Source organism: Mastigoproctus giganteus, chromosome 12 (genome assembly GCF_048544385.1).
Source record: "Mastigoproctus giganteus isolate SK-2022 chromosome 12, ASM4854438v1, whole genome shotgun sequence".
Lineage (NCBI taxonomy): Eukaryota > Metazoa > Arthropoda > Arachnida > Uropygi > Thelyphonidae > Mastigoproctus > Mastigoproctus giganteus.
In genome coordinates this window covers 69984591-70001690 of record NC_143586.1, presented here as the reverse complement: position 1 = coordinate 70001690, position 17100 = coordinate 69984591, and the positions used below count along the sequence as shown (strand labels likewise).

The following is a 17100-nucleotide window of genomic DNA, read 5'->3' as shown; positions in this document are numbered from 1 at the left end:
CCATGCTGTGTCTGAATTATTGCTGCAGTCTTGTCTAGATGATCCTGCAATGCATCTTTAACCATTGACTCCATTATTTTACCCGGAACAGAAGTTAAACTAACTGGTCTGTAGTTATTCGTGTCACCCTTCGAACCTCCTTTGTGAATTGGGGATACATTTGCACATCTCCAGTCCGTGGGAACCTCCCCTGAATCCAAGGATGCTCTCATAATTATGGCTAAGGGTTTGCTTAGTTGCTTTGCCGCCTCCTTTAATATAACTGGATAGATCCCATCCGCCCCAGGTGCCTTTCTTATGTTTAACTTCAACAATTTCTCCTCCACTTTGCTCTCAGTTATTACAAAATCATTAAGCACACTGCTACAATTTGATAACCTTCTTCCATTTTCAAACTGTAATGATTCCTCACGTGTGAATGTAGATGCAAAATACTCATTCAGTTTGTTTGCTATCTGAGCAGGATCATCAACAGTCGAACCATCGATGTCAAGTGGACCAATCATATTCAGCCCCTTCCTTTTAGAGTTTATATAAGTAAAGAAATCCTTGCTGTTTTTCTTAGCATCTTTTGCCAAAGATTTCTCGTAATCCGCCTTTGCCTGCCGAACCTCCTTTGTGACCTGATTACAGACTAGCTTATATCTGCTACAGGCTTCTGCGTCGCCTGATAATTTATATGCATCCCATGCATTTTTCTTCTCTGTCACGAGTCTCATTAGTTCATTTGATAACCATTTAGGCCTAAACCTTGAACGATATTTCTTAATCGGTATATAAAGTCTAGTAGCTTCCACGATTAATTCTTTGAATGCTTCCCACTTAGAATTTACTGTTTGTAACATCGTCAGTTGATCCCACTGTACAGAACTTAAAAACTGTCTGAGACCACTGTACTCCCCTTTACGGAAGCAAAAACCCTTTCCTTTACCCCTGACGGTAGTTACCTCTTTGAGTAAATCCCACTTCAGCACACTGTGATCACTGCCACCTAGTGGTTCCTTTATCTGCAAATTCTTAATACACGAATGATCACTGCTGATAACCAGATCAAGAGTATTACTTTCTCTGGTTGCCTCTCGAACATGCTGCTGCAGAAAACAATCATCCAATAAATCCACAAAAGTCTGACTAGTGTGTGAGTGACCAACCCACAAGTTCCAGTCAATATCTGGGAAGTTAAAATCCCCCATTATAAGACATTCTGATTTACTGGTCCACTCTATTTCTCTGTACAATTGTTCATTGTACTCATTCGAGTCATTAGGCCTATAACACACTCCTACTCTTATCTTTGCTTTTGCAGTGCTTATGTCACACCAAACTGACTCAACAGTGCACTGTCCATCTATATCAACTGGATGCACTTCTTTTGATTTTATGTTTTTCTTAATTAACAGCATAACACCTCCTCCCTTTCTGTCCTGTCTATCCTTTCTGTACACATTGTACTCCCCAAATTCCAGTTCTGCATTCCTTATATCTTTGTGACACCACGTCTCTGTTATCCCAACAATATCCGCCTTTGATGTCTTGACCAACACTTCAAATTCATCAAATTTATTTACTATACTTCTAGCATTGGTATACATGCAAGCATACATGCTCCTGTGCCTATTCCTTGTTACTCTAACACATCCCATATACCTAACTATTCCATGATGACTGCCATCCGTCCCTGAAACCCCCAACACCCCTCGCTCCAGGTCGCTTCTTATTCTAATAGAAGTTGTGCAAGAATCACCTTCACCTCTGCCTGCGGTTACTGTTAAACTATTAGTCTTTGTATCCCCCCAAGCTAGCAGTTTTCCGACCCACCTAACACTGCCTCGATAGCATCAGCAAATATTCCTGCACCCTTTCTATTTAAGTGTATCCCATCCCTGTAGAAGCAATCTCTCCTGTTAACAAGTACAGTCCAGGCTGAAAAAAATTCTACCCCTTGAGCCTTGCACAATCTTTCCAGGGCCGAATTGATCGACAAGGCTCTCATCATATACTCCCTCCTATCGTGTCTGGGCAGAATTGCAGACACTTTTAAATTCAACCCTAATTCTCGGCTTTTTTTCAACAGTGACCTGTACTTGTTGAGTAATTCTGCCGGTCTCCTACTCTTAATATCATTAGTGCCAACGTGTACAACTATATCACCTTTTGTGCCCTTGAAAGATGATATACGCTCTACAATGTCATCAACCTTTGCCCCTGGCAGACATATCCTGGTCCTGTTCCACCTATCCTTTTTACATAGCATGTTCCCCTACTACTACTACTAATAATAATAATTGTATTAACTGTATAGAACATAACCTACTTTTGTTCATGGTACAATAAAAGTTTATTAACAAAATATGTGAACAATTAAATAAATAATAATAACAAGAGGAAGGCAATTTGATCTTCACTTGTGAAACCTGATAATAAAATTAATACTTTGTACTCTAAGCACAAAGTGGAATTTTTTTTTGGCTCATGATACCAGATATGTATGTTTCTTTGCAATTTAATGTGGTTGGAGGTTTTTTAATCCTTGACGAGTTTAAATCAGAGCAATGATAAACATTGGATCTTATAGAATTCCAGAAAGAATCTGTCACCTGCTGAATTAAATAATAATTTAAAAAAAAAGCTGATAATTCTCTAGAAGTTTTGACAAGTATTATTTGTCTTATTATCTATGTAATTCTACGTATATATTTAGCTGTGTGAAATGGAGTGGAATATTGCTGGAAGGTATGGATTTTGCTTCTAATAAAACTGACCTTGAAACTCACCTTTAAATGTTTATGTATCACTTGGCATTTGGAGCTCTCATTTTAAACTTCAGTCTATCTATCTCTTTGTTTGTGTATCTATCTACCCCTTTGTTTGTGTGTCTATCTACCCCTTTGTTTGTGTGTCTATCTACCCCTTTGTTTTTAAATAACAAGGAGCCTAGCAGAGGTGTTTTTATTATATTTCTTCAGTCAGTGATGACTTTTTTCATAGATGACATACCACTGTACCACACTCCATGTTTTATAGTTTCCTTCACACTGTTAGGTATTCACTTCCTATTGGATTTTGAAGCAACACAGCTTGGTGATCAATGCTGAAAATTTTGCTTCAGAATCTGTGAGTGTGATTTAAAATAAAACTCAGTCCTGCAATGGTGTACTAACATGATTCCTACCTGTATTGTTTTTTTTTTTTCTTCATTGCTGATCTCACATGTGTGTGTGTTTCAGATCCCTTAAAACTGTAAACTGACTGCAGCCAAATTTTCTTTACAACTGATTGACTAGAACAGTCTATGTGGCACAAATATAACAAATCAAATTTTGCATTCTATAGGAAAAAAAAAAACAAAAAAACTGACTAAAATTAGTAAATAGACTTCACAAATTTGCAAAAAAAAAAAAGGTAACCATGTTTGATAGTTTCCAATAAGCACTTTGTTGACACAATTTTGTGCACCACTGCACTTTGGTTTTCACTGCTTTATGTGAATGACAGCTCATAAAATAAATCTCTTTTCAAATTAAAAAAAAACCTCTCTTTTTTTTTTTTTTTTAATATAACATTGCATTTCCCAACTCATTTTATGGATATTCTAGGAACAATCTAGTCCGTGGACTACTTATTCTGCAGAGGCTTCCAAAAAAATTGGTATTTTGGGCTTCATCTCATATTTTGAGAAATTTTATAGTACTATATATCAGGGGTGGCCAACAAATCGATTGGGTTCTACAAGTCGATCGCGGCTTTAATTTCGGTCGATCATGACGAATTTTAAATATATATGAAAAATAGATTAGTCAAAATCTAAATGTTATTATTATTATGCATCTCACTTATTACAAATCTGTTGAATCACGTGACTACTCTTGTCGCTGCGCAGCAACTAGGCTGTCTAGTGAAAATTTATGCAGTTACACTGTGAAGAGCATAGTGTACGTGTTGAATTCTTATTTAGCTTATTTAATATTAATAACTGGGCAGTACTTATATGTTAATTTGATACCCTTTGATTTAAATGAATACTACAAAAAAGAGTAAAACTTATCATTTTCATCAAGAGTGGGAACTAGAATACTTTTTTGTAATGATAAAAGAAAAATGTTGCTGTTTGATTTGCAATGTATACCCAAAAAAGGAAATTTAGAAAGGCACTTCAATGTACTCCATGGTAAATACCAATCAGATTTTACACCTAATAGTGACCTTAGAAAAAATAAATCAAAAGAACATATCCAGATTATTTGCACAACAAAATTTTTTGTGACACCTAATTTACAGTCTAAAGCAGTAACTGTAGCATCATTTAAAGTAATTCATCTTCTTGCAAAAAAATGCAAACCATTTTCTGATAGACAATTCATCAAAGATGAATTTTTAGAAATAACAGATTCGCTCTGAAAATTTTAAGAAGAAAAATGAAATTAAAAGTGCTCTTCAAGATCTGTAATTATCTCGAAATACTGTGATGTGATGCATTGAAAAAATTAGTAAAAATGTGAGCAAACAATTGCATGCTCATATTGCTAATTGTGTGTCCTTTTCTTTACAACTGGATGAATCTACAGACGTCAGCGATACAGCTCAATTGCTTGTTTTTATTCGTATGGTTTTTGATAATTCTGCCACTAGAGAAGAACTGCTGGGTATGGTTGTTTTGTTAAAAGAAAGAACTAGAAGTCTTGATATATTTAGCGCATTCAAAAATTTTATTGAAAAAAATTAAATTACCACTATTTAAGCTCGTATCAATAACAACAGATGGAGCTAAAGCAATGATGAAGCATCTTAACAGATTCATCGCATTGTGCCAAAAGGATGATGAATTCCCAGATTTTTTGAGTTATTAGAGTATCATCCACCAACAAGTGTTAGCCAGCAAAAGATGAAATACTAAAAGTGTTATGGACATAGCTTTAAAAATCGTGAATTCCATCAGAGGAAAATCTCTCCAAAGGAGACTTTTCAAAATACAACTCGATGAAAATGAATCAGGTCTGATATTACAAACAGATGTGAGGTGGCGTTGCTGAATCAGAGTAAGTTTCTACAGAGATTTCGAAATTTGCTGAATTAAATTAAAAATTTTATTGATCAAAGGAGAGATGATTATCAGCAGCTACAAGATACGGAGTGGTTGTGTGATTTGGCTTTTTTGGCAGATTTTGGTAAATTAAGTGATCTGAATTTTGAATTACAAGAAAAAAATAAAAATGTGGATGACATGATTAGTAGTATTTCTGCATATAAATATAAATTTTTGGCAATGGCTAAGGACCTCAAAGAAAAAGAATTCATCATTTTGCAAATTTTAAAAAATATTAAAAATATTACTTTAAAATGAAATTATTATATTTCAAAATGATATCTTCCTAAAAGCCAGATTATCAGAAAAAGACTTTTGGAAATATATTTGCCAAGAAAAGTACCCAAATGTAAAAAAATGCAGTGAACTTTTAAATTCCTGTTTTGGTTCCACATATCTATGTGAATTGGTCTTTTTGTATTTGAAACAAACAAAGACAAAGAATTGCCTCGCTCTTACAGACTTGGATACATAAGATTCTTTACGGTTGGCCTTATCACCGTATATCCCCAATTTTGAAAGTATGGCAGATGACATGAAGACACAAACTTCACATAAATTAAAAATTTAAATATGTATGAATTTAAAATAAGAATTCTGAATTGTATTTAAAATAAGAATTCTGAATTGTATTTAAAATAAGAATTCTGGATTGTATTTAAAATAAGAATTCTGAATTGTATTTAATTTTAATATTTATAAACAACATTTTTCAATGTATTGATTAACTTTTTTAACCATGTCCAATGAAATTCTTGAGATGGTAGATTGCGGCACATTTTGAAGAAAAAAAGTATATTGCACCACAAATTAAGTTGGCCACCCCTGCTATATATAATAAATGTTATTAAATATGTTTGAAAATGATAACTCGAACTACAACAGTTAAGCAACTACTTTTGTTTAATCTGGATAAAGTAAATACACAAGTTTAAATAAATGGGGTGGCCCCCATGGCTTACAAGGAATGATGTGGTGGCCCAGAGTTCAAAAAGTTGAAGAACATTGGTATGAACTATTTATGATTAGCCATTTGCATTATGTTTTTGTATGTATACTACTGGTTAGCCACCACTACTAGGCTAGAATATCATTCCCTAGCTATTGCAATATTAACACTTTTTTTTCTAGGACTTACTTGAATTGGCAGGTTGGCAGGCTATTATTAAAATGCCACAATTTTATGACAAGTGATGCAATAGCAGCCTAAAAGCAAAATTATATGCCAATTTCATTGTTTAGGATCGAATAAATCACAAATGATGTAATATGTCTTTATTATTTATTATTATGTAATTTTATGTGAAATACTTTTATAAAAAAAGAATCAAAATTTTCAAACTCCGTTGTGGTTTCGGTGGCTGTAAGTTTCTTGTTATGCATATAGGTATTATTTATTTCTTTTAAGTTAATGTTGTAAGACTGAATTATTCATAAAGGACTGGAACATCATTCTGAAGTACTAATTAGACCTATGTATATTGTTATACACAGGTCTAAGTACAATTGTTCTTAGATCTGTGTTCCAGAAGTTGAAATCTCAGTAGAATTGTACATATCAAATAGAACAGTTTAAACTTGGCCAGGAATTTATCAAAAAAAAAAAAAAAAAATAGGTTTAACCAAAATATTTATTATGTGATGTATAATGATGTAATTATGTGATGTAACCAAAATATTTATTATGTGACAGTGAAATATAAAATTCCCTTCTTTCAGCTTTGAGAAAAAATTTCCTTCTTTCAGTTTTGAAAAAATTCCCCTTTTTCAAAAATCACCACTGATTTTTGAAAAATTCTTTGTATTTTAATTGTTAGATGTTGCCCAGACATATGGATCACCACATATCCAGATAATTTTTTTAAAAATTTAAAAAGTTTATCAGTTTTATACACATGTTAAATTGCAGTATCAGTTTTATAAACTTGTTCTATCAAATGTGAAACAAGTTTATAAAACTAATATTGCAATTCAAACGCAATAAAAATATTTTTTAAGAGTTACAGAGCTATCCAGATGGTTATTTTTGGTAACCTAAGTGATTAACTGTTACTCACCATTCTTCAATTATTAATGACTCTTTATGATTTATGGGAATAAATTCTTTATCAGGAGTGTCATCTACACTAATACTGCGAAGGGAAGTGATATCTTCTAATGAAACTGGTGTGGCAGACATACCCTGAGAACCATAGCCACTGGAAACTATGCTAGGAGTGCCTGCTTTCGTCTGAAAGTAGCAGATTTTTTAAATTAGACTATTAATTAAATAAAATTCAATAGGCTAGTAATTAACTGTCTTGATTACTGAAAGTAAAAAAAGTTTACAAGCACAGTCAAACTTGGTTATAGTGTCATTGAGGGGACTGCAATATTCTTGACATTATAACTAAGTGACATTAGTTGACACTGATATAATGTCAAGAATATTGCATTTTTGACATTTTTAAAAATTAATGAAATTAGTAGAAATTTACAAGTAGAAATCAACATAACATTAATAAGAGTGATATCACATCATCACTTATGCCTGTCAGGGAACTGCACATGCTTGCCACTTCCTTCACAGTTTACTGTGCAGTGTAATAAAATGCCACAATGTAAAAGTTTAAAAGAAAGACAGGAATAATTGAATTAAAAGTAGACTGTTTTCTGAAGCAGATTTCACTGTAATACATGACTACACATGATGCGAAAGGTAACTGTAAAATAATGGGATCAATTTATACGTCAAGCACATACTGCTCGTTAATTTGCTGGAAAATTTGACTTTACAGCTGAGGAATGCAATTTTGAAATGATAACTACACCAAGGAAAAATGGCACAGTTTATATGAAGATTTTCTTAACTGACTTAACTGTGATATTATAACTGACTCGCTGTTATTTCTGATTTCCAAATTTGAATGTAATCTCACAGACTGAATAAAAAGGGACATTCGATATGTTTGAAACAAATACCACAAATCAGAACAGTGCAATATAACACAGATGTTGGGGGCAACTTGAACGCTAGGGTTATAAGCAAAGCATATTATAGCCAAAAATAAAATTTAACATGACGACACAATAACTAAAAGATAACCCACTCAACAAGAATTTTTATAAGTATATTTTATTTTGCATGTTTTGTTTTTCTTTTTGCCATCAGTGGATGAAATGGGTTAAATGTTTTAAATCACAAATGCACTATTACTGTAGTTTTGTAATAATTTAATATTGAAATAACATTTCAAAATTGTCAATTTCACATAATGATCCTACTCTTCCAAATTAGGGTGTTTTTTTTTTTTTTTAAATGAAAATCCTAAGCATGGGAGATATTAGAACCTATAGCACTCAGTATGTGCATGGGTTGAGAACATGAAAGAAGAACTTGTTGACATTAGACTTTAATTTTTGTAGATTTTAATTTTCAGGAAATATGTATGAAGGGTGATTGTTCCATGAAAGGGAACTTAAAAGAATAAATGAGAAAGAAGAAAAGTTGATTGTGTGGGTTTGAAGTTGAACAGTAAAACGATGTTGACTGGTTGTAACGTGTTTGAACTGCTTTGGAAGAGAGAATGGAAATTATAGAAGCCAATTCAGAAGAACAGCACCCATGGAAGTATCTACATGGAATTTAGAGAGAGAGAGGTTTTATGGACACCACCTCAGATGTGAGAACAATATTCCATGGTAGGATGGATTTGCAATCTGTAAACAGTAAACAAATGTTTGGAAGAAAAGTAATACTGTGAGCGAAAGATAGAATCCAGTTTTTCAGATACAGAGGAAGCAATATTTGTAAAGTGCTTATGCCAATAGAGAGATTAGAAGTCAGGGTAATCCCAATAGAGATATATGATCTTGTCTAGAAATCAGAGTGTCATTGAAGATAGGCATAGGAGCAGAATTCTTTTTGCGAGATATAAGACAAGACTGAGTTTTAAAAGGATTGAAATCAACTAAGTTATCTTTGCCCCACTGGAAAATTACCTGAAGATTAGCATTTACGGAATTAGTAGTGGATATTTGAGAAGTTGAAGCTGTTTGTGCAGGACAAGGTTTCTCAAACTGGAAGGTGGAATGCAATTTGCTATCATCTCTATGGAGAGAGAGAGAGAGAGAGAATTGAACCTCGGGGAACACTTGCATTAGGCAAGAAGTTAGATGGCAGAGCCATCTACTATCATGTGCAGTGAGCGGTCAGAGAGAAAACTAGATATCCAATTACAACACATGACAAACCATAAGAGGGATGCTTATTTAGAAGAATTTTATTACAAACATGACCAAAAGCCTTTAAAATGTTGAGAGCAACTGCTTGAATTTTTTTCCATTGAATTTGTCCACAGATGGGTACCATAAGCCAGTATATCATCAGTGGATTGACACTGATGGAATCCATAATGGCTGACCACTTGGAAGGTTTCTAGATAGTTTAGGTGTTCGTGTTTAATAGATTTCTTCATTATTTTAGAAAGAGTAGAAGTGCAATGGAATGATAATTGGATAAGAGGGATTTGTCACCCTTTTTAGGAAATGGCTGGATATGAGCAAATTTCCAAACAAAAGGGAAAACACCTGTGGAATAAGAAAGTGAAAAAAAAGATGACACAGAATAGGAGTAAGCGCAGGAGCACAGGTTTTGAGAACAAGTGGAGAAATACAATCAGGACCTGGCACTATCTTGGCATCAATACTGTTCAAAATTCTTCTGACATCCTTTTGACGAAAGACCACAGGAAGGATTGAACAAAGTTTACTGGGAATAAGGGAAATGGTTTACCAAGATCATCAATATACAAGTTAGAATGGTAGCAGGATGCTAGCATGTCAGCTTTATCTTTGGTTGAAGTGACAATAAAACCAACTGGTTTTGATAAAGGTGGGAATAGAGATGGGCAAATGTTGTGGCCAATAGCCTTGGCAAGTGACCAGAATGCTTGACTATCATTTGGACAACAAGCAAGTTTTCTACTCTTAGCCTGTTTGAAATCTAGTTTGGACTGATTAATAACTGCTTTACAATTGTTATGAGCTTTAGTATAGGCAGAAAATGAACCTGGAGATTTGGATACAAGTCAGTTTGATATGCCACATTCTTATCTTGAAAAGCCTTTGCACATTTATTGGAAAACTAAGGTACGGGAACTTCCCGACTTACGTAATACTCAACTTATGTAAATTTGACTTTACATAAGTTTTTGCCAGTCGGTGCAAACTTAAAAAAATCGTGGAAACATATTTTGCATCCCGTAGGAATAAATGGAGGTATCGTGAAAATATTGTAATGTGAACCCAATAACACATTATTTTTATTATTATTATTATTATTATTTATTTTTTTTTGTAATTTGTTCCAAGTCCTTGGAAGTTGAAAATTTCGCTATATAACTAAATTATTTATCTCTCTAAAAGGTCATTTTTATAATGGAAATTGCACTAAACTTTCCGTTATAAACTTTCCATATGTTCCGTTATAAGAATCAATTTTGAATGCCTTTGTGATATTTTTCTAAAGGACGTTTCTGGAGGTTACGACCAAAAAACAATATGCACTTTCCGGTTTATTGGGCTTTTCTGTTAGTGCATCTAATTATAAATGGGTAGTAAACTCGATCTTATTGCATTTGCGATAATACTGATAACTGAAATTGTGTGGGTTTTCACACTATTATGGTGAAATGTGTTCCCTTCACTGAAATCTTCAATCATATAAAAAACAAATTTTCAGAATCGTCTCTTCATTCCTATTTACTTATTACAATGGTGAAGGGAAAGCGACCAACGAAAAGTGCAAGTGGTAGTAGTGCCAGGAAACAAAACAAAATTGATTTAGAAATGAAGATGAAAATGATTAAGAAGTATGAAGCAAGACAAAGTTTGTCATCTATTGTAAGGGAATTAGGTCTCGCTGCTTCAACAGTGAATACTATTTTAAAGGATAGTGCACGTATAAAAGAACATGTCAAAAGATAAACGCACTTAAGATCAAAAACAGCGATCACAAAACAGCATTCAAGTGCTATATCGAAGATGTTGTTGTTGTTTTGGTTTTTAGGAGCATTAGCAACTAAGGCCATATTGCTCCGGGGATATGCGGTGGTCATTCCCTGACCTTTCCGCATCCTCCGTATTTGGTGGTGACGGGCTCGAAGCCCGGTCTAATCAAGAAGCGTGTGCTACGCACTGCTGCTCCTTCCCACCTGGCTACGGAGGCGCCATCAAAGATGGAATAGCTGTTAATAATATGAAGGGAAAATCAGATTCAGAAGCAAGTGCCCCTAAGTTTAATGACCATTCAAGCCAAAGAAACAAGTATTTATAAAGATATTAAGGATAAGTATGGTGAACCCCAACCCAAGTTCGTGGCAAGCAACGGGTGAATAGATTCAAGCATTGCGTTGGTTTCCACAATGTTAAAGTATGCAGTGAAGTCACCAGCGCCGATTCTGCAGCTGCAGAGAAATTTTGTGATGTGATTTGTTGGAAAAAATTATCGACGAAGGCACGGCTATTCAACGCAGCAAACTTTTTAACGTTGATGAGACTGCTCTGTATTGGAAAAAATGCCAGATCGAACATACGTTGCCAAAGAGGAAAATACAATGCCAGGCTTCAAGGCATCAAAAGATAGGGCCACGCTCTTGCTTGGGGCTAATGCAATGGGTGATTACAGATTAAAACCACTGCTTGTGTACCATTCTGGAAATCCTCGTGCATTTAAGGGCATCAATAAAGCCACCCTACCCGTGCATTTCCGAGTGAACCAGAGAGCATGGATAACAATATCTCTCTTTAAGGATTGGTTTAAATGCTGCTCCATTCCCGAGGTTGAAAAATATTGCAAAGACAATGACGTTCCTTTCAAGATTTTGCTTCTACTAGATAATGCTAGATGATTTCAATTCGAATGTGAGAGTCATATTTCTACTGCCAAACACGACTTTACTCATCCATCCTACAAATCAGCTATTTCGAATTTAAAAGTATACTATTTACATACAACATTTGCTCAGGCATTGTCTGCCGTAGACGAGAAAAATTTTACGTTAAGAGACTTGGAAAGCTTAAAATATTTACCATGCCACCTTAAATATTAATAAGGCATGGGTGGAAATTACTAAAAGTTGTTTAAATGGAGCATGGAAGAAAATATGTCCACGGCACGTAAAAGGCTTCGAAGGATTTGAAAAAGACAAATCATATGAAGAGGTTACAGAAAAAAAATTGTAAAGGTTACAGAGCTACTTCAGTTGGAGGTTGATGCCAAAAATGTGGAGGAGTTAATAGAGGAAGAAGCGAAGGAATTATCTAATGAAGAACTTATTGACTTGCAGGCAGCAATAGTGAAAGAAGAAACTGCTGACGAAGCTCAAAATGAACCAAATGAGGAGCCGAGATGCTTCATCACCAGAGAGATGGCAATGGCATTTCGTGGAATTGCATCAGCAATGGTGAGGTTTGAGAAGATGGATCCTGACAGCGAACGATTCTTAAAAAGAGGAGTGAATGATATACTTGCTTGTTACGAAGAAATCTATGATGAAAAGAAAAAAGCCACCATTCAGTCACCCACTAATATGTTCCTTTATAAGGTTGAGTGACCGACTTCTTCAAAATCGCCACAGTCCTCAACCTCAGCAGCGGCATACTTATCAGCTAAAGACATCAATTCTGGCAACAATGCTTGAGAGGTAAAACTTACTGATGTTATGCCTGTCTCCTTTCTTTTTTTGTAATTTTATAATTTTGAAATTTTTTTGAATTGCACGATTTTTGTAATTTTTCCTACGCATGAGATAAAATATTGAATAAATACAATAAATAATTCTATTTACATGTTTGTCGAACATTTCTTTTTTGATTCAATCAATTAAGCGAGCACAACTGCGAGTGCTGCACCAGCATGAGGGAAATTCCAACATACATAGCGTTCCACGGAACGCAACCCTTACATAAGTCGGGGAGTTCCTGTATAAATAAAGGACAAGATTTTACAGTGGAGTGTGGAATAAAGGATTTCATCCCTACAAGAATAATTTCACTGACATGATCTGAGCAAACACTGACATCAGAAGATTTAAAACAGCAATCTGACCAAGGAAAAGAAGTAAAGAAAGCTCGCAGATCATCCCATGATGCATTCACGTAATGCCAAACAACATGAGGTTGAGAATAGCCACAAGAGAAAGGCTCCATTGGAGAAGAGACCATCGCCAAGTTATGATTTGAGGTGCCTAGAGACTCACCTCACCTATGTACTTCAACGCTTCTAAGCACTCAGCTCAGCTGTGTGCTTTAAAGCATTGTTTGTGAGAAAAAGATCAAGCTTGTTGGCTGTGTGGTTAGGATTGTGTGGTATTCTGGGAGGTAAATGAACAATCTGTTCAGGACTTCAGAATGTTGACTACTTTGGGTTATAAACAACAGAAGTGAATTTTACAGTACAGCAGTATAATTATGGAGAACACTAACTATTGAAGTAGCAGCAACTTAAAAAAAAAAAAAAAAAATGCAAACTGTTTATTGATTCATAGATACTATGCATTATGCCTTTAGCAGTTTTTGCCATTCTAAATGTGGCTTCATCCTTATCAAGACTGTCACACGCTCTCGTATATCAAAATTTATAACTGAATATATATCATATCTGCCAAATATGGTATGTGGTTTCTTCTCAGAGGAAAATGTTTAATTTTGTCAGTATCCCATATGGAATTAATGTTTTGTTGATATATTTTTTATTTTGTTTTTATTGCATTTCCAACATGAGGTGAGAGAGAGAGGAAACAACATTTTTTCTTGGATAACTACTGCTACTGTTGTTTATAAAAATTTCATTGCCTAATTGAGGAAATATACTGTAGAAGAGAATACAACAGCTCAGTGGTCCAAAGTCATCTGCTCTATGAGGTATAGGGTTTGCTTTTGCTAGTGTCTATTGTGAAATTTGTATTTTTGTTATATCCCTCTTGGGGGACATGATCACATTTGCATTATATCCAAAAAAATGGTATAACCAGGTGAAGTATATCAAGGTTGCGCTATATAACCACATAATCAGTTTATAAGTCAGATACAGCTACCTTTAAATTGAAACACCCTTTATGCAATGGTGTAGCTAAGTTTTTTGGGCTCCTTATTTTTATTAAAATAAATTTAATTAGGTATAATATATAAAAAAAATGTTGAATCATTTTAATAACATAAATGTGTATTTTATTTATGATTTCTTTATAATTTTACAAACATTAAAAACATGAAAATTAATATTACAATATACTACTTATTAAATACAATTTGACAAACATAAAAAATTATACTATAACTAATAAATTCACGAAAAAAGTTAAAATGTTACTTTTCACGCTTTTACATTTGCGAAATCATTAATAATATCTTTTAAATCCATTTTACTGGCATATTTATGCTCAATAGCCAAGATTGCACAGTCTACTTTTATTATTTGTAATTTACTAAATGATCTTTCGGCCGAGGCAGCTGAATTGGGCAGGGTAAAAAAATAATAATAAATAAACGTTTTAGCCATAAAGAGATTACATTACAATCTCTTTAGGTGCCTCCGTGGGCAGGAGCAGCAGTGCGTAGCACACGCTTCTTGATTAGACCAGGGTTCGAGTCCGTGACCACCAAATACGGAAGATGCGGAAAGGTCAGGGAATGACCTCGCATATCCCCGGAGAAATGTGACCTTAGTTGCTAATGCTCCTAAAAACCAAATAACAAACAAACAACAATCTCTTTATGGCCAAAATGTTTACAGTACTTGCGTTCAGTTGCAGAAGTCCTTCAGTTCAGTAGCCCGCAACAGACAACATTTGGTGCTTTGCGCATAGGTGCAAAACCAACCGCATCATTCCTAAAGGCTTCCGCTATAAAGTCCCATTTAACAACCCTCACATGGACTGTGCATGTTTCTCAGCCTACAACCACTGAAATTGTGGATTACTCATCTCCACTACGAAATCAAGAGAGCTGACTACAATAAATCTAGACTCTTGCAGGAACTACAAGGTAGGATCTCACCTATAATATTTTCTAACGTTATTCATACCATCTGTCACCAAGCTAACTGTATCTCTGATGCTTATCGTTCGTGACAACAACGGAAATTTATTAATTTTAGCAGAGAAGCCCACTCCTCAAGAATGAACACCCGTTCAAATAATACTGCTTCCTTCGTTCTAAATTTGAGCAGCAAGCAATTAACCGCCGAGTAGCTCAACATTTTGACAGCCGGAATGAAGTTCACTGTCGTGCTGTCGAAGCCACCAATCACACAGCTTATTATGGGAGTAGAAGCAAGCATTGCCAACCTCCCTGAAGAAGTGTCTAATGAAATCCGTTCAAAACGGCCTCCATCCTTCGATGCACGCTGCCCACCCGCTCCAACCTTAATCACCGACAGCATGCCGCTTTCCTCTCAAGAAAGGACACCTCCTTCCATTGTAATGCTTCCCGCTGACAAGGGACGTCGCACTGTCATATTAGACTGGTCAGCCTACCTAGAGAAAGCCCTGGTCCTCCTACAAGACCCCAACATCTACGAATCCATAACGGATCCACCCATCAAAGTCTTAGGACGTCTGGAGTCATATGTTAATAAACTTGTCTATGCATGGTTTAAAGAAAAGAAAATTTCTGCTCCAACTCAGTGGCGTCTTCATGCCACAGGCTGCCAACTACCCCAGTTTTATGGCCTACCTAAGATTCATAAGCCAGGTGTTCCTCTCTGACCCATTGTGTCCTGCTACAATGCACCTACATATGAACCATCCAAATATATTGCATGACTCTTTACACCTCTTGTAGGAAATACCACCCACACTGTCACTAACAGCGGAGAGTTCATTCACCTTATTAAAGAGCTCTCAATTTTTGACGAGGTTACGGCGTAATTCGATGTAGTGTCCCTGTTTACATCGATCCCAGTCCAACAGGCTGTAAACTGCACTAAGAGGCTTCTAGAGAATGACCCAAACCTACCAAACAGAACATCACTGTCCACAGATGACATCTGTACCGCCCTCAACCTGTGCTTGTCAGGCAGCATCTTTACCTTTGAGGATTCCTTATACCAGCAGGTACATGGCACTGCCTGGGTGCCCCTGTTAGTTCCGTCATGGCTAACATCGCCATGGAAGAACAGATATTCCTGAACCCACCAGTACCTATTACAACATGGTGCAGATACGTCGATGACATCTTCACCATCATCCCATGTGGCTCTGAAACAGCATTGCCAGAGTATCTCAATTCCTTGTCAGTGTTCATCCAGTTCACTCTAGAGTTAGAAGTAGATGGATCTCTCCCATTCTTGGATGTCCTGGTAAAATGCGTGGTCCCACATATAGAAACCTCAGCATACCTTAAGCCAATGTAGTGTGGACAGTTCACCAACTACAGATTAGGCCATGCCCCTAGCCATCTCAACAGCACTGCCCACACTCCAATCTCCAGGGTTTGGATTCACTCCAGCACAAATGAAGCTAGGCACAATGAGATTTCCAGAGTGAGGACAGACTTGATCAATTGTGGCGATCCAACCCATATTGGACAAGTGCTTATTACAAGCGCAGGAGCTCACAGTCCACCCGAGACCGCCATCAACTCAGGACAATGTGCCTACCACCTACATTCCCTACTATCTGGGTATGTTGCGCCGGATCTTGAAAATCCTCCGAGAATACCACATAAAATACATGCAGTTGCCTGGTAGAAACTAACGTTCTCTAGTTTCCAACGTAAAGACTCCAGTCACCTCTCTCTTATGCAGCGGTGTAGTATACCGCCTGGCCAGCAAAGATTGTGACAGCTGCTACATAGAGACGTTGAGACGTCTTCAAGACCGCCTTGCAGAACACGACAGATCGATTCGCCTTGCTGAGACTGACCAGTCCACAATCGCAGAACACTTCTGGTCAACCCACCATGACCTCAATCCCAAGTGCGACTATGAAGTGATTGGCCAGTCCCGACACTTTTGCCACTGTCTCTGGTTAGTC

At 35.9% G+C, this 17100-nt stretch overlaps 1 protein-coding gene across 1 annotated transcript in view; it reads right to left on the bottom strand.

Annotated features, from left to right (window-relative positions):
* Window positions 1-17100, bottom strand: part of Khc-73 (Kinesin heavy chain 73) — a 959680-nt gene that overhangs the window by 109896 nt on the left and 832684 nt on the right. The window contains exon 37 of the mRNA XM_090386270.1: window positions 7141-7313. Within this exon, the coding sequence (XP_090242396.1) occupies window positions 7141-7313 (173 nt within the window). The remainder of the gene's footprint in view (window positions 1-7140; window positions 7314-17100) is intronic.